General features: G+C 43.0%; 1 protein-coding gene, 1 long non-coding RNA gene and 1 other non-coding gene across 3 annotated transcripts in view; 1 reads left to right on the forward strand and 2 right to left on the reverse strand.

The window, feature by feature from the left end:
• Positions 1 to 5,391: 5,391 nt before the first annotated feature.
• TRNAS-AGA (transfer RNA serine (anticodon AGA)) lies at positions 5,392 to 5,468 on the reverse strand. The gene has a single exon. It is a non-coding gene; the product is annotated as a tRNA-Ser (tRNA).
• Positions 5,469 to 11,482: 6,014 nt separating this feature from the next.
• LOC136324693 (tubulin alpha-1A chain) lies at positions 11,483 to 15,871 on the forward strand. The gene is made up of 4 exons (XM_066257929.1): positions 11,483 to 11,624; positions 13,639 to 13,861; positions 14,004 to 14,152; positions 14,694 to 15,871. Exons 1-4 carry the CDS (start codon positions 11,622 to 11,624, stop codon positions 15,672 to 15,674), a joined length of 1,356 nt encoding a protein of 451 aa, XP_066114026.1. The 5' UTR covers positions 11,483 to 11,621; the 3' UTR covers positions 15,675 to 15,871.
• The window catches only part of LOC136324698 (uncharacterized), a 30,342-nt gene continuing 20,444 nt past the window's right edge, over positions 14,192 to 24,089 (reverse strand). Inside the window, exon 4 of the long non-coding RNA XR_010729129.1 lies at positions 14,192 to 14,526. This is a non-coding gene — a long non-coding RNA (uncharacterized lncRNA). The remainder of the gene's footprint in view (positions 14,527 to 24,089) is intronic.

Below are 24,089 nucleotides of genomic sequence, written 5' to 3' on the forward strand. Positions count from 1 at the left end.
AATCACCTCTGAGATTCTTATTTTGGATGGTTTCTTCTATTATCCCTTTCTATCTATTCCCACTGTAATTACTATCATCTGACACCTTCTGCTTAAATTATTGCAATAACCTCTTTTTTGGTCCCCTTATTCTAGGTTCTTTCCTGATTCCACTTACGTACCAGATTAATTTTATGAAAAAGCTGTTACTTTTTCTTTACTCTTTTTTATAAAATTATAAGGCTTCACATTGTCTATGGACTCACACTCAAACTTCTTCAGACTGAAGTTCAAAATGCTTTGTTAACTAGCTCCACTCTCCCCACATAACACATCACTCAAAATTCCTTTGCATGCCCAAATCAAGTCAATTTCTTTGCTTCTCTTCTGCAGGCACCAGATCATCATCCTACTATGTCTTTGTTAATATTATTTTCCCTTTTTTACTACTCATCTACTCCCATCCCATTCAGTCAAAAGCCTCCATTTCTAATGAAGGTTTCCATGATAAACCATAGGTCATAATACAAGGACTTTTTCTTTCCTTTGAAATTTCTATAACTTTCTATTCAAATTAGTACAGAGTAAATTATGAAGAAGATAAAACCGGTCTTTAGCATCCCAAATTTCCTCTTTCTATAGCCTTTAAAATTTTATTAAGAAAATCTCAGCCTGACCTGTGGTGCTGCAGTGAATGGGGTGTCAAGCTAGAGCTCCTCCCCCTTCTCGTTCTCTCTCTCTTTCTCTTTCTCTCTGCTCTCTTCTCTCTAAAACTGAATAAAATATTAAAAAAAGAAAAGTTCAAACATACTATAAAAGAGAAAATAGCATAACAAACTCTATATATCCATTATTAATATTCAACAACCATCAAAATTTTTGCCACAATCTTTTATCTACCATTTTTTGCTAAGGTATTTTAAAGTAAATCTCATATTTTCTTTTTTATTATTATTATTCATTTTAGAGAGGGGGAGAGAGAGATAGTGAGGGGGTGGGAAGACGCAGGAAGCGTCATCTCCCATGTGTACCTTGATCAGGCAAGCCCAGGATTTCAAACTGGCAACCTTAGCATTCCAAGTCGACACTTTAATCCACTGTGCCACCACAGGTCAGGTCAAATCTCATACCTTATTTCATTTAACTCACCATACTTCTGCATGCATCTCTAAAAGTTATTGAAATTTTTTTACATAACCACACTACCATTATTAGTTAATAAAAGTAACAACTTGTTGGTATTATCTAATCACCAGTCCATACTCAAATTTCCTTGGCTATATCCAAAGTGTTTTACATTTATTTTGTTTGAATCAGGATGTAAACAACATCCATTGCTATATTTGGTAGTTGTCAAAATCTCTTCTAATCTAAAATTGAAAAGAAAATCTCTTTCAATCTAGAACAGTCCACTTTTCCCACCTTTTTAACCCCACTCCACCAGTAACTTGTTGCAGAAACAAGATAATTTGTCTTGTACAATATCCCATGCTCTGAATTGGTCTGTTGCCTCCTTGCCTCCTTGTGATATCATCTGACTTGTTCCACTATCCTCTGAATTTCCTATAAATGGAAGTTAAGAATCTCTAACCCTGGCCAGTTGGCTCAGTGGTAGAGCATCGACCTGGCATGTGGATGTCCCAGGTTCAATTCCAATTCCTGGTGAGGGCACACAGAAGTGACCATCTGCTTCTTTTTTTATTTATTTTATTATTATTTTTTTTTATTACAGAGACAGAGAGAGAGTCAGAGAGAGGGATAGATAGGGACAGACAGACCAGGAACAGAGAGATGAGAAGCATCAATCATCAGTTTTTCATTGCAACACCTTAGTTGTTCATTGATTGCTTTCTCATATGTGCCTTGACCATGGGCCTTCAGCAGACTGAGTAACCCCTTGCTCGAGCCAGCGACCTTGGGTCCAAGCTGGTGAGCTTTGTTCAAACCAGATGAGCCCGCGCTCAAGCTAGCGACCTCGGGGTCTCAAACCTGGGTCCTCCGCATCCCAGTCCGACGCTCTATCCACTGGGCCACCGCCTAGTCAGGCGACCATCTGCTTCTTCACCCCAGTCCCTCACTTCTCTCTTTCTCTCTTTCTCTCTTCCTCTCCCAAAGCCATGGCTTGATTGGTTGGAGTCCTTGGCCATGGGTGCTGAGGATGGCTCTGTGGAGCCTCTGCCTTAGGTGCTAAAAATTGCTCTGCTTTTTCAAACAACAGCTCAGATAAGGGCCTAATATCCAAAATATACAAAGAACTCATAAAACTCAATAACAAACAAACAAACAATCCAATAAAAAAATGGGAAGAGGACATGAACAGACACTTCTCCCAGGAGGAAGTACAAATGGCCAACAGATATATGAAAAGATGCTCATCTTCTTTAGTTATTAGAGAAATGCAAATCAAAACTGCAATGAGATACCACCTCACACCTGTTAGATTAGCTATTATTAACAAGACAGGTAATAGCAAATGTTGGAGAGGCTGTGGAGAAAAAGGAACCCTCATACACTGTTGGTGGGAATGTAAAGTAGTACAACCATTATGGAAGAAAGTATGGTTGTTCCTCAAAAAACTGAAAATAGAACTACCTATGACCCAGCAATCCCTCTACCGGGTATATACCCCAAAAACTCAGAAACATTGATACGTAAAGACACATGCAGCCCCATGTTCATTGCAGCATTGTTCACAGTGGCCAGGACATGGAAACAACCAAAAAGCCCGTCAATAGACGACTGGATAAAGAAGATGTGGCACATATACACTATGGAATACTACTCAGCCACAAGAAATGATGACATCGGATCATTTACAGCAAAATGGTGGGATCTTGATAACATTATACGAAGTGAAATAAGTAAATCAGAAAAAAACAGTAACTGCATTATTCCATACGTACGTGGGACATAAAAGTGAAACTTAGAGACATTGATAAGAGTGTGGTGGTTACGGGGGGAGGGGGGAAAGGGAGAGGGAAAGGGGGAGGGGGAGGGGCACAAAGAAAACTAGATAGAAGGTGACAGAGGACAATCTGACTTTGGGTGATGGGTATGCAACATAATTGAAAGACAAGATAACCTGGACTTGTTGATCTTTGAATATATGTAACCTGATTTATTGATGTCGCCCCATTAAAAAAATAAAATTATAATTAAAAAAAAAATTGCTCTGCTGTACATGGCCCCAGATGGGTGGGAGCATTGGCCCCAAACGGGGTTGCCAGGTGGATCCTGGTTGGGGCGCTTGCAGGAGTTAGTTTATCTCCCCTCCTCTTACTTGGGAAAGGCAAAGAAAAAAAAACCTCTGGCTCTAAAGACTTGATTAGATTCAGCACGATTGTCTGTGCCAGATCATTTCATAGATGATGTCACATACTTTCTGTTGGATCACATCACAGGTTCACAAGGTCTGGTAGTCCCACTTATAGTGATAAGATTGATCAGTCAGTTCAGATGCTAATAGCCTAATCCTTTTATTTAAAATATCCCCATCAATTTATTTATTTATTTATTTATTTATTTTTTTACAGAGAGAGTCGAGAGAGGGATAGATAAGATAGGGACAGACAGGCAGAACAAAGAGAGATGAGAAGCATCAATCATCAGTTTTTCGTTGCGACACCTTAGTTGTTCATTGATTGCTTTCTCATATGTGCCTTGACCGTGGGCCTTCAGCAGACCAAGTAACCTCTTGCTCAAGCCAGCGACCTTGAGTCCAAGCTGGTGAGCTTTTTGCTCAAACCAGATGAGCCTGAGCTCAAGCTAGCAGCCTCGGGGTCTCGAACCTGGGTCCTCCGCATCGCAGTCCGACGCTCTATCCATTGCGCCACCGTCTGGTCAGGCCCCATCAATTTTTTATCTAAATTTTCAACCACTGATAATCTTTGCCTGAATAAATTATTTCATTAGAGAATGTAAAGGGTGATTTTTCTAATTCTATTGCCATATATATATATTTTTTTGTATTTTTCTGAAGCTGGAAACGGGGAGAGACAGTCAGACAGACTCCCACATGCGCCCCACCGGGATCCACCCGGCACGCCCACCAGGGGCAATGCTCTGCCCACCAGGGGGCGATGCTCTGCCCCTCCGGGGCGTCGCTCTGCCGAGACCAGAGCCACTCCAGCGCCTGGGGCAGAGGCCAAGGAGCCATCCCCAGCGCCCGGGGCCATCTTTGCTCCAATGGAGCCTTGGTTGCGGGAGGGGAAGAGAGAGACAGAGAGGAAGGGGGGGTGGAGAAGCAAATGGGCGCTTCTCCTATGTGCCCTGGCCGGGAATCGAACCCGGGTCCCCCCCGGGTCCCCCCCCCCCCCCCCCCCCCCCCCCCCCCCCCCCCCCCCCCGCGCTCTAGGCCGACGCTCTACCGCTGAGCCAACCGGCCAGGGCCTATTGCCATATTTACTAGCTGGCATTTCATACCCTATAAAAGAATGATTTTCCTGCCTGACTAGGCAGTGGCGCAGTGGATAGAGCATCAGACTGGGACGCGGAAGACCCAGGTTCAAGACCCTGAGGTCGCCAGCTTGAGCGCAGACTCATCTGGTTTGAGCAAGGCTCACCAGCTTGAGCCCAAGGTCGCTGGCTCGAGCAAGGAGTCACTAGGTCTACTGTAGTTCCCCAGTCAAGGCACATATGAGAAAACAATCAATGAACAACTAAGGTGCCTCCCGAAGAATTGATGCTTCTCATCTCTCTTCTTTCCTGTCTGTCCTTCTGTCTGACTCTGTCACATACACACACATATACACACAATGATTTTCCCTTATTAACTAGGGTAATTTGGTTACTCTGAAATACAGTTTGTACTGAAAATGCAGAACAAAAGCTCAATTATTTATTTAATGATTTGATTGTCATTGTATAGATCAGGGGTAGTCAACCTTTTTATACCTACCGCCCACTTTTGTATCTCTGTTAGTAGTAAAATTTTCTAACTGCCCACTGGTTCCACAGTAATGGTGATTTATAAAGTAGGGAAGTAACTTTACTGTATAAAATTTATAAAGCAGAGTTAAAGCATATAATAATAATTACTTACCAAGTACTTTATGTTCGATTTTTGCTAAGTTTGGCAGAATAAATCTTTATAAAACAACTTACTAATAGTTAAATATATCTTTTTTTTTTTTTTTCTGAAGCTGGAAATGGGGAGAGACAGTCAGACAGACTCCCGCATGCGCCCAACCGGGATCCACCCGGCACGCCCACCAGGAGGCAATGCTCTGCCCCTCCGGGGCGTCACTCTGTTGCGACCAGAGCCACTCTAGCACCTGGGGCAGAGGCGGAGGAGCCATCCCCAGCGCCCGGGCCATCTTTACTCCAATGGAGCCTCGCTGCGGGAGGGGAAGAGAGAGACAGAGAGGAAGGAGAGGGGGAGGGGTGGAGAAGCAGATGGGCACTTCTCCTGTGTGCCCTGGCCGGGAATCGAACCCGGGTCCCCCCACGCTCTAGGCCAATGCTCTACCACTGAGCCAACCGGCCAGGGCCAAAATATATCTTTTTATTTATACTTTGGTTGCTCCGCTACCGCCCACCATGAAAGCTTGAACGCCCACTAGTGGGCAGTAGGGACCAGGTTGACTACCACTGGTATAGAGTATGGAGTTGGTGCCCTAGTTACTTCTAATAGTACAATGATATGAGATGATGATTATTTTTTTTTTTGTGACAGAGACAGAGAGAGAGAAACAGAGAGAGAAACAGACAGGGACAGACAGACAGGAAGTGAGAGAGATGAGAAGCATCAATTCTTTCTTGCGGTACTTTCATTGTTTACTGTTTGCTTTCTCATATGTGCCTTGACCAAAGAGGGGAGTGGGGGGGGGGCCTACAGCAGAACGAGTGACCCCTTGCTCAAGCCAGCGACCCGGGCTTCAAGCCAGTGATCTTTGAGCTCAAGTCAGCAAACACAGGGTCATGTCTAGGATCCCACGCTCAAGCCAGTGACCCCCCAGCTCAAGCCGATGAGCTTGGGGTTTTGAACCTGGGTCCTCTGCATCCCGGTCTGATGCTCTATCCACTGCACCACTGCCTGGTCAGACAATGATTATTTTTAATTCACTTTTTAATCTTTTTAATTTTTTTCTTTTGCTTTGTGGGGATATCTTTATGAACTCACAGATTTATATTGTTAAAATTTGTATTATAAAAATTGCATAGCCTGACCTGTGGTGGCACAGTGGATAAAGCGTCAACCTGGAAATGCTGAGGTTGCTGGTTCAAAACCCTGGGCTTGCCTGGTCAAGGCACATATGGGAGTTGATGCTTCCAGCTCTTCCCCCTTCTCTCTCTCTGTCTCTCCTCTCTCTCTCTCTGTCTCTCCCTCTCCTCTCTAAAATGAATAAAAAAATAAATAAATAAAAATTGCATAAAAGACCCTGGCCAGTTTGCTCAGTGGTAGAGCATCGGCCTGGCATGCAGGAGTCCTGGGTTCAATTCCTGGGCCAGGGCACACAGGAGAAGTGCCCATCTGCTTCTCCACCCCTCCCCCTCTCCTCCCTCTCTGTCTCTCTCTTCCCCTCCCGCAGCCAAGGCTCCATTGGAGCAAAGTTGGCCCGGGCACTGAGGATGGCTCTGTGGCCTCTGCCTCAGGCGCTAGAATGGCTCTGGTTACAACAGAGCAATGCCCCAGATGGGCAGAATATCGCCCCCTGGTGGGCATGCCAGGTGGATCCCGGTCTGGTGCATGCAGGAGTCTGTCTGACTGCCTCCCCATTTTCAACTTCAGAAAAATACAAAAAAAGAAAAATTGCATAAAAACAAGAATGCACAAAACATATCTTTACTGCATAACAAATAATTAGAAGTGGATGAGATCTCACAGAATAAAATGAGGGAAAGGCCTAGGACTGAACCTTGAAGAACTTCAACATTTGAAGACTAGGAGAGGAGGAAAAAAAAAAAGCAAAAAATATAGAAATAAAATCCAGAAAATGTAGTTTTTGAGGCCAAGGGAAGAAAGTGTCTCAAGAATAGTAAACTGGCCCTGGCCAGTTGGCTCAGCGGTAGAGCGTCGGCCTAGCGTGCGGAGGACCCGGGTTCGCTTCCCGGCCAGGGCACACGGGAGAGGCACCCATTTGCTTCTCCACCCCTCCGCCGCGCTTTCCTCTCTGTCTCTCTCTCCCCCTCCCGCAGCCGAGGCTCCATTGGAGCAAAGATGGCCCGGGCGCTGGGGATGGCTCTGTGGCCTCTGCCTCAGGCGCTAGAGTGGCTCTGGTCGCAACATGGCGACGCCCAGGATGGGCAGAGCATCGCCCCCTGGTGGGCAGAGCATCGCCCCTGGTGGGCGTGCCGGGTGGATCCCGGTCGGGCACATGCGGGAGTCTGTCTGACTGTCTCTCCCTGTTTCCAGCTTCAGAAAAATGAAAAATAAATAAATAAATTAATTAATTAATAAATAAAAAGAAAGAAAAAGAATAGTAAACTGTAACAAAGCATTCACCGGTCAATAAGAACTAAAGTGTCAAGTGGATTTAGCAAGAAACATGGTTTTAAGGAGTGGCTGGAGTAGAATCCAGATTGGAATGAATTTAAGGATAAGTAGGAGGTAAAAAAGTGGAAAAAAACGTGTTAGACAACTCTTGTTTCCTACATAAGTTAAGATACACAGAGTCATGCAATGGAGTCTATAAGGCTCATCCCCATATACACTCAAACACATACCATTCTCAATTTTTTTTTAAATTTTTTATTTTTATTTATTTATTTATTTATTTATTTATTTTCATTTTTCTGAAACTGGAAACAGGGAGAGACAGTCAGACAGACTCCCGCATGCGCCCGACCGGGATCCACCTGGCACGCCCACCAGGGGCGATGCTCTGCCCATCCTGGGCGTCGCCATGTTGCGACCAGTGCCACTCTAGCGCCTGAGGCAGAGGCCACAGAGCCATCCCCAGCGCCCGGGCCATCTTTGCTCCAGTGGAGCCTCGGCTGCAGGAGGGGAAGGGAGAGACAGAGAGGAAAGCACGGCGGAGGGGTGGAGAAGCAAATGAGCACTTCTCCTGTGTGCCCTGGCCATGAATCGAACCCGGGTCCTCCGCACGCTAGGCCGACGCTCTACCGCTGAGCCAACCGGCCAAGGCTAAAAATTTTTTTGTTTATTCATTTTTAGAGAGAGAGGAGAGAGAGAAGGGGAAAGGAGCAGGAAGCATCAACTCTCATATGTGCCTTGACCAGGCAAGCCTGGGGTTTTGAACCGGCGACGTCAGTGTTCCAGGTCGACACTTTATCCACTATGCCACCACAGGTCAGGCCCATTCTCAAACTGATGTACATGTTTTTGTTTTATTTCTTCAATTAGATTGGAAGATTCTGGTGAAAGGGGCCATGCTACCACCTCTGAATTCTCACAGTATTTAGAATGGTCTAGGGCTTACTACAGACACTCGGTAAATGCTTATTGTATATATATTTAAAAAATAAAATACTTTGTTAAATATTTTTAACCTGGTCTGTGGTGGTGCAGTGGACAGACCATCAACTGGAAATTCTAAGGTCACCAGTTCAAAACCCTGGGCTTGCCCAGTCAAGGCACATACAACAAGCAACAAACAAGTAATGAACAACTAAAGTGAAGCAACTATGAGTTGATACTTCTCGCTCTCACTCCCCCTCTCTATAAGATGAATAAATAAAATCTTAAAAAATAATACTTTTAGCTTGACCAGGCGGTAGCACAGTGGATAGTGTCAGACTGGGATGCAGAGGACCCGGGTTTGAAACCCCAAGGTTGCCGGCTTGAGCACGGGCTCAACTGGTTTAAGCAAGGCTCACCAGCTTGAGCCCAAGGTTGCTGGCTTGAGCAAGGGGTCACTCGGTCTGCTGTAGCCACCCCCCCCCCAGGTCAAGGCACATATGAGAAAGCAATCAGTGAACAACTAAGGTGCCGCAACAAAGAATTGATGCTTCTCATCTCTCTCACTTCCAGTCTTTCTGTCCCTATCTGTCCCTCTTTCTGTCTCTCACTATCTCTCACAAAAAATTTAAATAAATAAATTACTAACCATGATAATAGTTAATGAAAATATGCACAGAGAGCTGTTCATTTAATTCAACCAACATGTATAATGCCCATTGTACACTAAGCACTTTGCCAGAGACTAGCGTTCACATTTTAATGGAGATAAAGTATAGACACACAAAAAAGCTTAATTCCACAATATTATGAAAGAAAAAAGAGAAAGTTTTATCCTAATCTTACTATGGACAATAATGAATCCATTAGTAGGATAGCTAATGTAAGTTAAAGAAATTGGCACTGAAAATAAAAAGTAAACGAATAAAAAAAATATTTTTTTGCCTCCCATAGTTGGCACACTATTAATCAGACAAAGAACAAAAAGAAGAGATTAGTTTTTTCCCCCTGCTCTCCCATTTATATATTTAAGATTATCAGTGCTCAAATAGTCTATTTCTGACCTAGATCTTATTGTTACTTATGCCCAAGGGGAGAAAAAATTTCCTCATTTACATAAGGAACAGAATGGCACTGAGATAGAATTACAAAGAATCAATTGCATGAACCTCCTCTTTTTTATTTAATCCTCAGTGTAAACTGTATAAAGAATTGAGACTACTGGGCAAATGACATATTTCTTTTATAATGTAAAGAAAATAAAATTCAAGACTGTGCCTCTCATTCCCAAAAGATTTGTACATTTTACTATGGTCTAGCAGTGTCTAATTTATTTCATTGTTAAAATTTTGAAGGAAGTATTTTTCAATGAGCTACTTAATTAATCCTTACCCCCCCCCCCATGTCACTTAATTCTTATTTTTGTTAAATGTAATTCTGAATTTAGAAAGAAGTATTCAGGTTGTCCTTAATTTTCTTGTCTCTTTACTGAAGTATACTTTTATTTTCTGAAGAAAGATAAGATGATATTGAAGATTATTTTTCCTGTGACATGCAAAAAGTAGATAAAATAATTCATACATTGGGTTTTTCTCCTCTAGGGAAGATTAGTGAAGCAAATTTGAACATGTAAAGCAGAGCTGTGGTTTGCAGGCTAGAAAAATCCATGGCCATTATTGTAACATCACAACCTTACAGCAGCTGTCTCCTCAAGTCCCTCCCTCCCACACCCTGCTCTGCCTGCCAGCCAGCAGGAATGAATGGGCTCGGCAAAGCACTGTAAATGGTGCTGCAGACCCTAAAAATATGTCACTGACAACCAAAGGGAAAATACAAATTTTCAATTTTGTGACCATTACAAACCTCTCTCTCTGGGATTTCATCAATGTCAGGAGGCACCCAGTCCAGAGTCTTATTCTGCATAGCCTATTTTTATTGATAATGGAGCCTTTCTAAGTAGCAAAAGAATGTTACTGCAATCCATTTCCTAGGAGGTGAAAGCAAAGCCTTTTTGTCCCAAGAGGCAATTGAGCAACCACCAGTCTCTAGTTGAATAGCAACGGTATGAGGCTGGCTACAATTCCCACAGTTGCTTCTTAGAGGAGATTTACCAAATTCACACAAGAGCTACATAAAAAAAAAGAAATGTAGTTATTGAGCTGACATTACAGTTATCTGTGGATGGAGGCAACATTACAAAATGGTCTTCTTTTTACACTGTACAGTTCTCCTTTTTAATTTGGTGTCTGTTACTTTTCTCATTCCAGGAAACAGAATAATACAGAATATAACTGTCTGACCAGGTAGTACTAGCTTCTGAACTCAATGCTTTCTCCTTGTATTTTCTCAGTTCTTTATCAGAAAAGATGATTCATTGTAAGGAACAATACACTTCATAAAATATATTACATAGACTTCTAGTAAAGGAATATTTCCAGTAAACCATTTAACTATGGTATGTTCATTAGACCTCAATTATTGCCATGTTAGAACTACTTGTGTGCTTCCATATTTAGTATGGTTATTCTTTCCATCTTCCATTTTTGTTTAGTTATTTGGGGGAGAGGTGCAAACGAAGGTCTGAAAATAAATTACTTGAACCTGAAAAACCATTTTGGATGTCTCTATTACTGAACCTTTTTTCATTTAAAAAATTACATTTACCCAAGCCATTTTAAACATCATTCTCATCTCTTCTTTATTTTTAAAGCAATTTGAGATGTTCAATCCTCACCGAATGTGGTTCAGTATAATTTGACGGAGGAACTGGGAGTAATTTTCCATTAAATATTTCATCTCAACACAAAATCTGCGATTAAATGTTGGGGAAAAAAAACTTACATTGGTGGTTTTTACTGTAGTTGGAGGTTTAAGCACCGTAAAATCATCCACCCTCAACTCTCTTTCTTCTCTTTTGCACCCCCCTCCCCAACCCCACCCCATAATGGATGCTCGGCTGACTGTTCTTTCTCGGTCTCTTTGTCTGAAGGATGCAGTCTATGGATGCTAGGGAAAAGGGGGTGGGGGAGAGATTACCTCATCCCATGTCGTTTGCACCAATCACAACTCTCCCGTCATGGCTTCTCTGGGCAGATTGAGGGGTCTGGACCAACAGGAAAAGGCCCCAGCCCATCCCCATGGTGACTGAGTTGTATATAGGGAGCTGCATCCGCCCATATGCCGCAGGTTCTCTTACATCGACCGCCTAAGAGTCGTGCTGTAAGAAGCAACAACCTCTCCTCTTCCTCTCCACCTTCCATTTGGCAGCAGCAAAACAGCAACCATGGTAGGAATCTGTTTTCTCTGGCTCTTTGTGGTCGTTGGGTGGGGTCAGTCTTCCAGGGTACTTGGAAAATATGAAGTCCTTTTTCCCTTTACAGTATCTTTGGCAAGAGGAGCCTTACGCTTTGTTGGCGAGGTTAAGCTTTGTCTGTCCCAAATCCTTGAGCTGGCCGCCGCCGCAGTGCAGAGTGCAGGAGGAGCTCAGAAAGAACTGTGCCCAGGGCGCGGCAGAACCGTGGGGAAAAACAAAGGCGGCTTGGAAGGGTTTTTTGTTATCCGAGCCTTTCGGAGCCTCCAGCAGCCCATCTGTTGGTGATGAAAGTGTCTCGGGCTGGGAAAGACGATCGTGGCGTCTCCTGTTTGGCCCCAGTGTATATGTACACTGTCTCCGAGTGACTCGGAGAGGCTCTTTTTTTCCCGCGTGTTTCCCCAGGGCCAGGGAGAGGAGGAGTCGCCCTAAAAGACCAGGGGTCGGTGGGTGTAGCTGGGAGTGGGGGGAGGGAAGGACTGGAACAAAGTGGACCCTTGGGTTATTTTAAAAAAAAAAGCTTCCCAAGTTCCCTCGCTGATTCGTAGGCATTTTAGAAAGATGGGAAATACATTAACAAGGAAAAACTGGTTAGTTTCTGTTGAAGCCGGTGGTAGCAGGCGTCAGGGCGGCGCAGGGGTGGAGTTGTTTGTTTCTGGCTTTTCTGGCCTTGGAGCCACTGGGCGGGGTTGGCTTTTGCTAAACCTCTTCTATCAGGAGAAAACTTAAAAAGCCTTTCATCATTGTGGAACTGTAGGTGTTAGGTTTTTCATTCATTGCTACAACTTAGATGAAGATGAAATATTTTTTTCTTGAGGAGCAAAATCACAATTCACTTGACAAGTCCTTTAAAATCTGGTCCTGGGCTACCCCGCCCTGACTGACTAGAGTATGTCTGTCTGTTGGCACCCTGTTCAGTGAGGAAAACCACTGTGTGAGCCAAGGTACCCTAATGGTCAGGACCCAGGGAAACGCCCTTCCCTGCCCCACCCCCCTGTCAGTGAATAGACAATGAAGTTGTAGCCGTAAAGACCATTGAGTGTGAACATTCTGTGCTGGGTAGAAAAATCTCAGAATGAAAATAGGTACTATTTTGTTATTTTAAAGAAATATTTCATTATCCTTTCACTGGGTTTTATTCTTTGTTTGGTATTTCTCATGCGATATTTGTTTCTAATTTAGGAACTGTTTTAAAGAATAATTTTTCAGTTTTTTTATAGTAGAGAAGATTCTGGAGAAACTTTTTAAAAAGTAATGAAATTTCTGCAAAGAAGAATTATACTCCATGTCCAGCTATTGTTTGTTCTAACACTTCATTAATTCATTTCAATTTAGGCATATGGTCCCAGCCTGGTTCAGCGGAGGAAAACTGGCAGAACGGCACAATGAGATCATGTAGGCAGTTTCTGGAAATAGAGCTTGCTCTGTTAAATAATGTAGCAGACAGTACAGGCTAGTACCAGGCACAGCAAATGCAGCAGTTCAGGAGTCAGCCCTTGTTCAGCTTCAAACCCCCAAGTACAGATGAATTCTGCAGATAGACTGCAGAAGGGTGTGGCTTCTAGCCTCAGCTGCAGTACAGATGCTCATGTTGAAATACCAAATCATTTAGACTAAACTTTTATCTTTATTTAAAGCAGAACAAGGTAGTAATGTTGATTTCAATTAATGGTTGAATTTAACTTACTTCGTTTTATAAAATCAGTGCTTTGAATATTTTTTAAATGTGAAAAATCTACTCAAGCATGCTGGTAGGAACAATGGGCTTGCACCATGTGCTAAACAGTACAACATTAATTACTCAGGCCATGCCCATCTGCAGCATTTGTAGGGGTGCTTTTCCTTAATCATTTCTATTATGTTAGGGACATGAACTTAGATAAATTTGAAGAATATCTGTATACTACTAGAAATATTTTTAGAAATCTACTGAAAATTCAAAATGTTAACACAGCCTATGTTTACAGTTTTTCTCATTTCCTTCCAATAGCGTGAGTGCATCTCCATCCACGTTGGCCAGGCTGGTGTCCAGATTGGCAATGCCTGCTGGGAGCTCTACTGCCTGGAACACGGCATCCAGCCCGATGGCCAGATGCCAAGTGACAAGACCATTGGAGGGGGAGATGACTCTTTCAATACCTTCTTCAGTGAGACAGGCGCTGGCAAGCATGTGCCTAGGGCAGTGTTTGTAGACCTGGAACCCACAGTCATTGGTGAGTTGATCTCAGTAACCTGAGTGAGATCCCAGGGGTCTGAGACAGGAAGTAAGTCCTGGGGGCTCTGTGCCTGCCCTGGGGTTAGGCAGGCTGGTGCAGGTTGTTAGTGACAGGTGGCTGCCTGGCTTCCTTTTTCCAGATGAAGTTCGCACTGGTACCTACCGCCAGCTCTTCCACCCTGAGCAGCTCATCACAGGCAAGGAAGATGCTGCCAATAACTATGCCCGTGGACACTACACCATTGGCAAGGAGATCATTGACCTCGTCTTGGACCGAATTCGGAAACTGGTATGTTTGTTCTAAAAGTAAAATAAATTAATGATTCTACGGAAGAAATTTAAAATAATACTTTTTTTCAAATACAGAATTGAAATGTAATAAGATGAATTATTCCTTTACAGTATGTTAAAAATTCAAAACATAGATTATTTGGTATCATTTCATAAATTTTAATGAAGATATTTTAAATTAAGAAATGTTGTGCCTGACCTGTGGTGGCACAGTGGATAAGGCGTCGGACCTGGAATGCACAGGTTGCTGGTACAAGTCCCCTGGCTTGCTGGGTCAGGGCACATAGGAGAAGCAACTACGAGTTGGTGCTTCTGTTCTTCCCTCTTCCCAGCTTTTCTCTCTCTCTTCTCTCTAAAACCAATAAATAAAATCTAAAAAAAAGAAAGAAAGAAATGTCAAGTTATTCCAGTATGGCCTACAGTTTTTAAAGTGTTTGTCAAAATAAGATCTGTGTCCTTAGATTTGTATAAAAAGTGAAAATATATTTTGTATCACAAAAACCAGTAACTATGTTTCCTGTATTATTTTTTTCTAACAGGCTGACCAGTGCACAGGTCTTCAGGGCTTCTTGGTTTTCCACAGCTTTGGTGGGGGAACTGGTTCCGGGTTCACCTCCCTGCTGATGGAACGTCTCTCTGTCGATTACGGCAAGAAGTCCAAGCTGGAGTTCTCTATTTACCCAGCACCCCAGGTTTCCACAGCTGTAGTTGAGCCCTACAACTCCATCCTCACCACTCACACCACCCTGGAGCACTCTGACTGTGCCTTCATGGTTGACAATGAGGCCATCTATGACATCTGTCGTAGAAATCTTGATATTGAACGCCCAACCTACACTAACCTGAATAGGTTGATAGGTCAAATTGTATCCTCCATCACTGCTTCCCTCAGGTTTGATGGAGCCCTGAATGTTGATCTGACTGAATTCCAGACCAACCTGGTGCCCTATCCCCGCATCCACTTCCCTCTGGCCACATATGCCCCTGTCATCTCTGCTGAGAAAGCCTACCATGAACAGCTTTCTGTAGCAGAGATCACCAATGCGTGCTTTGAGCCAGCCAACCAGATGGTGAAATGTGACCCTCGCCACGGTAAATACATGGCTTGCTGCCTGCTGTACCGAGGTGATGTGGTTCCCAAAGATGTCAATGCAGCCATTGCCACCATCAAGACCAAGCGTACTATCCAGTTTGTAGACTGGTGCCCCACTGGCTTCAAAGTTGGCATTAATTACCAGCCTCCCACTGTGGTCCCTGGTGGAGACCTGGCCAAAGTGCAGCGAGCTGTGTGCATGCTGAGCAACACCACAGCTATTGCTGAGGCCTGGGCTCGCCTGGACCACAAGTTTGACCTGATGTATGCCAAGCGTGCCTTTGTCCACTGGTATGTGGGTGAGGGCATGGAGGAAGGAGAGTTCTCCGAGGCACGTGAGGACATGGCTGCCCTTGAGAAGGATTATGAGGAGGTTGGTGTGGATTCTGTTGAAGGAGAGGGTGAGGAAGAAGGAGAGGAATATTAAAGTTTAAATGTCACAACGGTGCTGCTTTTACAGGGAAACTTACTCTGTTTTAAACATTTAAAAGTTGTGGTCTTAATTTGAATGTAGCAGCGAGTACTCTAAACAATTATTGGCCTATGCTTTAAAACAATGCTTTGTTACAGACTCAACTGTCCATTTCTGATGGGTTTGAATAAAGTATTCCCTGTCTTAAATGAGTTCAGATTTGTGTTTTCTGTTGAGGTGTCAAAAGTTTTTTATGTATTAGTATATTGAACAGAAAGAGTAATTTTACTGGTATACACATATATTATTATTTTATTTATTTTTTCTTACGGAGAGAGTCAGGGAGAGGAATAGACAGGGACAGATAGGGACGGAGAGAGATCAATTAGTTTTTTGTTGCACCACCTTAGTTCATTGATTGCTTTCTCATGTGTGCCTTGACTGTGGGCCTTCAGCAGAACGAGTAACCCCTTGCTCGAGCCAGCAACCTTGGGTCCAAGCTGGCGAGCTTTGCTCAAACCAGATAAGCCCGTGCTCAAGCTGGTGACCTTGGGGTCTTGAACCTGGGTCCTTCGTATCCCAGTTCAATGCTCTATCCACTGCGCCACCACCTGGTTAGGCTATATTATGACTTTATTTTAAATTATCTTAGTATATTATAAAACTTATAAATTATAAAATTATATCTAAATGTAATTAGATAACATCCATGATATTTTTATGTTTTGGTTCCATTATAATAGTTAAAAATGCTAGTAAGAATTGATACCTTCTAATGCACAGCCAAAGGTCTGATTGGCTGTTGAGTCTCATACAACTAACATTAAATAATGAATATTCCAAATGCATCATCAGGTCTTACAAGCTTATTTTCATACCCCAATCACTTCAAAGAACAAAACTCGAATACTGCAATTGTAGGCATCAGCACAAGATGGTAAAAGAAACAGTTTTGGATAAATGGTTTTTCCAACAATAGAACACCTGATAAGTTCAACGGATGGAAAGGCTAAGGATCCAAGGATAAGGAATTGTCTTGTGCTATCATGGTATCCTGTTCTGGTAAAATACCAGTGGACTAAAGTTTATTTGAGAGACAGGAAGGGAAGGAGATGAGAAGCATCAATTCTTCATTGTAGCATCTTGGTTTATTGTTTTCTCATAGGTGCCTTATGTGTGTGTGAGGGCGGGAGGTTCCAGCCAAGGCAGTGACTCCTTGCCAAAGCCAGGGACCTTGGCCTCCAGTCAGCAACCTTGGGCTTCAAGCCAGTGACCATGGGATCATGTTGATGATGAGCCCACACTCAAATCAGCCACCTCAGGGTTTCTAACCTGGGTCCTCAGTGTCCCAGGTTGATGTTCTATCCACTGTGCCACCACCTGGTCAGGCATATAATTCTTTTAAATCAAGGCACAAGGATATATAACATACTACCTTTAAGTCTATAACATAATGGTTCAATATTTGTATGCATTGTGAAATGATTACACAAGTCTAATTAACATTCATCATACAATTAAATTTTTTTCTTGTGATAATTTTATTTTTTGTATTTTTCTGAAGTGAGAAGCAGGGAGGCAGAGAGACTCCCGCATGTGCCCAACAGGGGTCCACCCAGTATGCCCACTAGGGGGCAATGCTCTGCCCATCTGGGCCGTTGCTCTGTTACAACCAGAGCCATTCTAGCGCCTGAGGAGGAAGCCATGAAGCCATCCTCAGTGCCTGGGCCAACTCGCACTAATAGAGCATTGGCTGCAGGAGGGGAAGAGAGAGATAAGAGAGAAAGGAGAAGGTTAAAGGTGGAGAAACAGATGGGTGCTTCTCCTGTATGCCCTGGCTGGGAAATGAACCCAGGACATCTATATACTGGGCCAACACTCTATCCACTGAACCACTGGCCAGGGCATTATTAAAACATTTTTATTCTATTTAATCTGAGGTAAGAAGAACCTGGAGATAAATGAAATGTAAAAAACCAAAAAATTGGCCTCACCAGTAATGGCAAAATGGATAGAGCATCAACCTGGAATGCTGAGGTACCAGGTTTGAACCCTGACTTCATCAGCTTGAGCATGAACTCACCAGCGTGAGTGTGGGTTCACTGACATGATACCATAGTTGTGGGCTTGAGTCCAAAAGGTCACTGGCTTGAAGCACAAGGTCGCAGGCTTGATTGAGCAGGTAGTCACTGGCTCATCTGCATCCCCCACAAAGCATGTATGAGAAGCAATCAATGAACAACAACTAAAGTGCCACAGCTAAAAGTTGATGCTTCTCATCTCTCTCCTTGTCTGTCTCTCTTTCTTACTAAATATTTTTTTTATTTTTATTTTTTAATTTATTCATTTTAGAGAGCAGGGGGAAGAGAGAGTGTGAGAGGATAAGGGAGAGAGAAGGACAGGGGAGGAGTAGGAAGCATCAACTACCATATGTGCTGTGACCAGACAAGCCCAGGGGTTTTTTTTTTGTTTTTTTTCTCTTTTTTTTTTTTTAAATATTTTATTTATTGATTTAAGCCCAGGGTTTTGAACCAGTGACATCAGCATCCCAGGTCAACGCTTTATCCACTGCACCACCACAGGTCAGGCACTAAATTTTTTTTTTTAATTGACAGCAAAAGAATGTATTATCTTGAGACTATTATATACATTTTATAATTTTCCTGTGCATATTCCTTCATATTAAAAAATAATAATAGTGGCTATGATGCTCCTTCTATCCTTTCTTTCTAGCTTTAGTTGGCATTTAGCTTTTGTCCTTGAGAGATATGTTTTATGTTTTTCATCAATATATAAAAAGGAGTGGGCCCTGGCCGGTTGGCTCAGCGGTAGAGCGTTGGCCTGGCGTACGGGGGACCCGGGTTCGATTCCCGGCCAGGGCACATAGGAGAAGCGCCCATTTGTTTCTCCACCCCCCCCCCCTCCTTCCTCTCTGTCTCTCTCTTCCCCTCCCGCAGCCAAGGCTCCACTGGAGCAAAGATGGCCCGGGCGCTGGGGATGGCTCCTTGGCCTCTGCCCCAGGCGCTAGAGTGGCTCTGGTTGCGGCAGAGCGATGCCCTGGAGGGGCAGAGCATCGGCTCCTGGTGGGCAGAGCGTTGCCCCTGGTGGGCGTGCCGGGTGGATCCCGGTTGGGTGTATGCAGGAGTCTGTCTGTCTCTTTCCGTTTCCAGCTTCAGAAAAATACAAAAAAAAAAAAAAAAAAAGGAGTGGCGCAGTGGATAAAGCATCGACCTGGAAATGCTGAGGTTGCCGGTTCGAAACCCTGGGCTTGCCTGGTCAAGGCACATATGGGAGTTGATGCTTCCTGCTCCTCCCCCCTTCTCTCTCCCTTCTCTCTCTCTCTCTCTCCCTCTTTCTCTCCTTTCTAAAAACTGAATAAATAAAAAAATATAGTCTGACCTGTGGTGGCGCAGTGGATAAAGCGTCAACGACCTGGAAATGCTGAGGTCACCGGTTCGAAACCCTGGGCTTGCCTGGTCAAGGCACATATGGGAGTTGATGCTTCCAGCTCCTCCCCCCTTCTCTCTCTCTGTCTCTCCTCTCTCTCTCTCTCCCTCTGTCTCTCCCTCTCCTCTCCAAAATGAATAAATAAATAAATATATATATATATATGAAAAGGATACATTCAATATAAAACTTTCTATATTTCATTTATATATTAAGAATTTTTAGGCCCTGGCTGGTAGCTCAGTGGATGACGTCCCAGGTTTGATTCCAGGTCAGGGCATACAAGAAAAGTGATCATCTGCTTCTCTCCTCCTCCTCCCTCTGTCTGTTCTCTCCCTTTTCCCCTCCTGCAGCCAGTGGCTCAATTGGTTCTAGCATTGGCCCCAAGCACTGAGGATAGATAGCTCAGTTGGTCCCAGGTGCTGAGGATGGTTCAGCTGATTCGAGCATTGGCCCTAGACGGGGGTTGCTGGGTGCATCCTGGTCCGGGCACATGCAGGAGTCTGTCTCACTACCTCCCCTTCTCTCCCTTAGAAAAGAAAAAGAAAAAAAGAATTTTTATCAGATTGGGTGTTGAATTTTATTACATATCTTTTCAGTAATATTTGGAGATTGAGATTGACATGTGAATTACTTTTAAAGTTTTCCTAATGTTGGATCATCATTGCATTTCCAGTTAAAAAACAAACAAAAAAAACCCTTGGTCATAGTGTTTATTCTAATATGCTGCTAGATTCTATTTGATGATATGAATTTTCACTCCCTTCAGCAGTGTATGTGAATATATGGCTGTCTTACATGTTTTTCAATATAGGCTATGGCATCACACCAGAGTACATTCTAGCTGGGGGTGGGGAGACCGATTCTACCAGAAGTCTACATTGTACAGTCCAGGCAGGTAGGCCTTTGATGATCTAGTTTATTTTAGAGACAGAATATAGGGTATCAAAAGCAGATCATTCTTGATGACTAGGAGGTGATGAGAACAAATATCTTTGTCTTATTTCCAATTATTAGGGAGTGTTTAATATTCTACTATCAGCCTGACCAGGCAGTGGCACAATGGATAGAGTGTTGGAATGGAATGCAGAGGACCCAGGTTCGAGACCCCAAGGTCACCAGCTTGAGTGTGGGCTCATCTGGTTTGAACAAAGCTCACCAGCTTGGACCCAAGGTTGCTGGCTTGAGCAAGGGGTTACTCAGTCTGCTGTAGCCTCACTGTCAAGGCACATATGAGAAAGCAATCAATGAACAACTAAGGTGTCGCAACAAAAAACCGATGATTGATGCTTCTCATCTCTCTCTGTTCCTGTCTGTCTGTCCCTATCTATCCCTCTCTCTGACTCTCTCTGTCTCTGTGAAAAAAAAACAAAACTCTACTATCAAGTATGATGTTAGCTGTCAGTTTTTTATAAATATTCTTTATCACAGTGAGGAAGTTTCCTTCTATTCCTAGTTTGCTGAGAGGTTTTTGTTTTGTTTTGTTAAATAAATGGATGTCAGATTTTGTCAAATTCTTTTTTTATTGAGATGATAATGTTTTTTTTCTTTTATTCTATTAATATGGTGAATTGCATTTATTACCTTTTGAATATGAAATTAACTTTGTACTCCTGGGATAAACTACAGTTTAAAGTAGGAATTCCAAACCCATGAATCTGGAAAGTATAGGGTACATTATAGATGATTCTCATGAATTAGTGAACTCCCTGATGTTGTATACAGAATTTTGTTTTAATTTGTTCATGGTAGATTGACTCCAAAGATAGCCACTATTTCTCTCATTTCTGTAGGTACACAGTACTCTCCCATCAAGAGGTGGAGTCTATTCTTCTCTCGTTAAATCTCAGTTGGCTTTGTGATTGCTTTGATTAATAGAATGTGAAAAAGAGAATTTGTGCCAGATTCAAGTAAAACCCTTAAGAAGGTGGCAGCTTGTTTTCAGTCAGAGAGGTCATGTGGAAAAGAACCAGGGCACTCCATTCAACAGCCAGCACAAAGACCCCAGACATGTGAGTATAAATATCCCAGGCATTCCATCCCCAGCTGAGATTTCAGCTGAATGCAACTGCATGAGTGAACCAGATGACACTACATAGAACAAACTGTCCATAACCACTGGAATCATGAGAATAAATAAATGTTGTTTTAAGCCAGTAAATTTTGGGGTGATGTGATACATACCAAAAGATAACTGAAAAAAAGGCTTACACACACATCTGGAGAGATTTTTCATCAGAGTCTCTAAAACAATTAAAACCACTAGTGAAATGAGACACTGAAAATTCTCCAGGAAATACACATGCTCCTCAACTTATTATGGGGTTACAACAAATAAACCTATCACTAAGTAGAAAATATCTTAAGTCTAAAATGCAGTTAATATTACACTGTAGAGTGTCAGTTTTTTATCCTCATGGTTGCATGGCTACAAGCATGGAAGCTACAGCTTATTGTCTCTGCCCAGCAACATGACAGAGTATCGTACTGCATATTACTAGCCTGAGAAAAGATAAAAATTAGAAGTACGGTCTGAATGCATATCACTTTGGTACCAAAGTTGAAAAACTGTAATTTGAACAATCCTAAATCAGGGACTGTCTATATCTCATAAATATTCTTTTTTTTGGTGTTTTTAATGGATATTATCAGTAGTGTGCTTCAGATTATCATCTTTTGCAGAGTATAGCTATTGAATCTGGCAATTAAATAAAAGGCCATATGCTTTCACAATCAAAAGAAACTGACAACCTAAAGTGAAAATGAGAAACTTACTGGACCATCCATCATCCCTCCTCCTCTGCTCCAAGAAAGTTTAGGTAGTATTTTAAGGCTAGACCAAAACTCTTCATAAAAAAATATACACACAAAATTATACACAAATAAATGAACAAAAGCAGACCATAAGTTCTACATCATAAAATATGGTATAAATGTAGTTAAATACACAAACCAGCTGGATGTATTCAAATATCATCATAAAGAACACAGCCATGATAGGAACTGAGTATAATTTGCAATTGAGTTAAGCCTGACCAGGCAGTAGTACAGTGCATAAAGCATTGGCCTGAAATGCTGAGGACCCAGGTTTCAAACCCTGAGGTCACCAGCTTGAGCACGGGCTCATCAGCCTGAGCGTAGGGTCACTGGCTTGAGCATGGGATCATAGACATGACCCCCATGGTCACTGGCTTGAGTCCAAATTCACTGACTTGAGCAAGGGGTCACTGGCTTGGCTGACGCCGCCCTGGTCAAGGCACATATGAGAAAGCAATCAATGAACAGCTAAGGTGCTGCAACAAAGAATTGATGCTTCTCACATCTCTCTCTTCCTATCTGCCTGTCCTCTCTCTCTCACTCACTAAAAAGAAAATTGAGTTAGAACCCACCTGGACAGAGTCTGGAGAAATAATGACTGAGACAACAAAAAAAAATGATTGTGACATAGGGCATGGCTTCCATCTGATGAATGAGGTGGGCAGGGCAGAGGGTTGGAAGGAGAATGACAATACTATAGATCAAGAGTTCCAATCTAGTAAAAAAAAGAACATAATGAAACAGAAGGGTCAAAGATAATATGGCTAAGAGAAGCAAACCCTGGAAAAATGGCCAGGTACCCGGAAATAGTTCAGAGAATACAGCAGGGATGGCCTATGATACAGAGAATACAGCAAACCAAGGCCTATGAGGCAGACTGTCGGGCTCCCATACTAGGCGTTATTTTATTAGGGAAACAACAGCTAAATGTTCCTCAAGTGAAATGCTGGGTCTGACCTGGAGAGGTAGGCGAAACCCAGGATTCTGGATAGCATTCATAGGAATCCTTGCTGTAATATATCACAGAAGGAAGGGCCAGCTCACTGACAATTTCCAAGAGAAGAGACCAAATGAGTTACATGCCAGAACTCATGGGTTTCAATCATGCTGTTGGCCTGGGCTGAAGTCATAGCAGTTCCAGAGAAAAAAAGAGAACAGAAAAAGAAAAGGCAATACTTAAAAAATATAGATTGTTGCCTGACCTGTGGTGGCGCAGTGGACAAAGTGTCAACCTAGAACACTGAGGTCACCAGTTGGAAACCCTGGGCATGCCTGCTCAAGGTCCATTTGGGAGTTGATGTTTCCTGTCCCTCCCCCCTTCTCTCTCTCTCTCTCCTCTCTAAAATAAATAAATAAAATCTTTAAAAATATATAGATTGCTGGATACAAAAATACATAAAGCCTGACTGGTGGTAGCACAGTAGATAAAGCATCGACCTGGAGCAGTGAGGTTGCCAGTTTGAAGCCCTAGGCTTGCCAAGTCAAGGCACATAGGAGAAGCAAATACTACAGGTTGATGCTTCCTGCTCCTCATCCCTTCTCACACTCTATCGCTTGTCTCTAAAATCAATAAATAAGATCTTTTTTTTTTTTTTAATTGTTGTTGTTATTTTTTTTTTCTTTATTCATTTTTAGAGAGGAGAGAGAGAAACGGGGGGAGGAGCTGGAAGCATCAACTCCCATATGTGCCTTGACCAGGCAAGCCCAGGGTTTCGAACCGGCGACCTCAGCATTTCCAGGTTGACGCTTTATCCACTGCGCCACCACAGGTCAGGCCAATAAATAAGATCTTTAAAAAAACTACAGCCTGACCTGTGGTGGCGCAGTGGATGGAGCGTCAACCTGGAATGCTGAGGTCACAGGTTCAAGGCCCTGGGCTTGCCTGGTCAAGGCATATATGGGAGTTGATGCTTCCTGCTCCTCCTCACCTTCTCTTTCTCACTCTCTCTCTCCCCCTTTCTCTAAAATGAATAAATAAAATCTTTAAAAAAAAATACATAAGGCCTGACCAGGCGGTGGCGCAGTGGATAGAGCGTTGGACTGGGATGCGGAAGGACCCAGGTTCAAGACCCCGGGGTTGCCAGCTTGAGCAAAAAGCTCACTAGCATGGACTCAAAGTCACTGGCTCGAGCGGGGGGTTACTCAGTCTGCTGAAGGCCCGCGGTC

The sequence above is a fragment of the Saccopteryx bilineata genome, chromosome 2 (assembly GCF_036850765.1).
Source record: "Saccopteryx bilineata isolate mSacBil1 chromosome 2, mSacBil1_pri_phased_curated, whole genome shotgun sequence".
NCBI lineage: Eukaryota > Metazoa > Chordata > Mammalia > Chiroptera > Emballonuridae > Saccopteryx > Saccopteryx bilineata.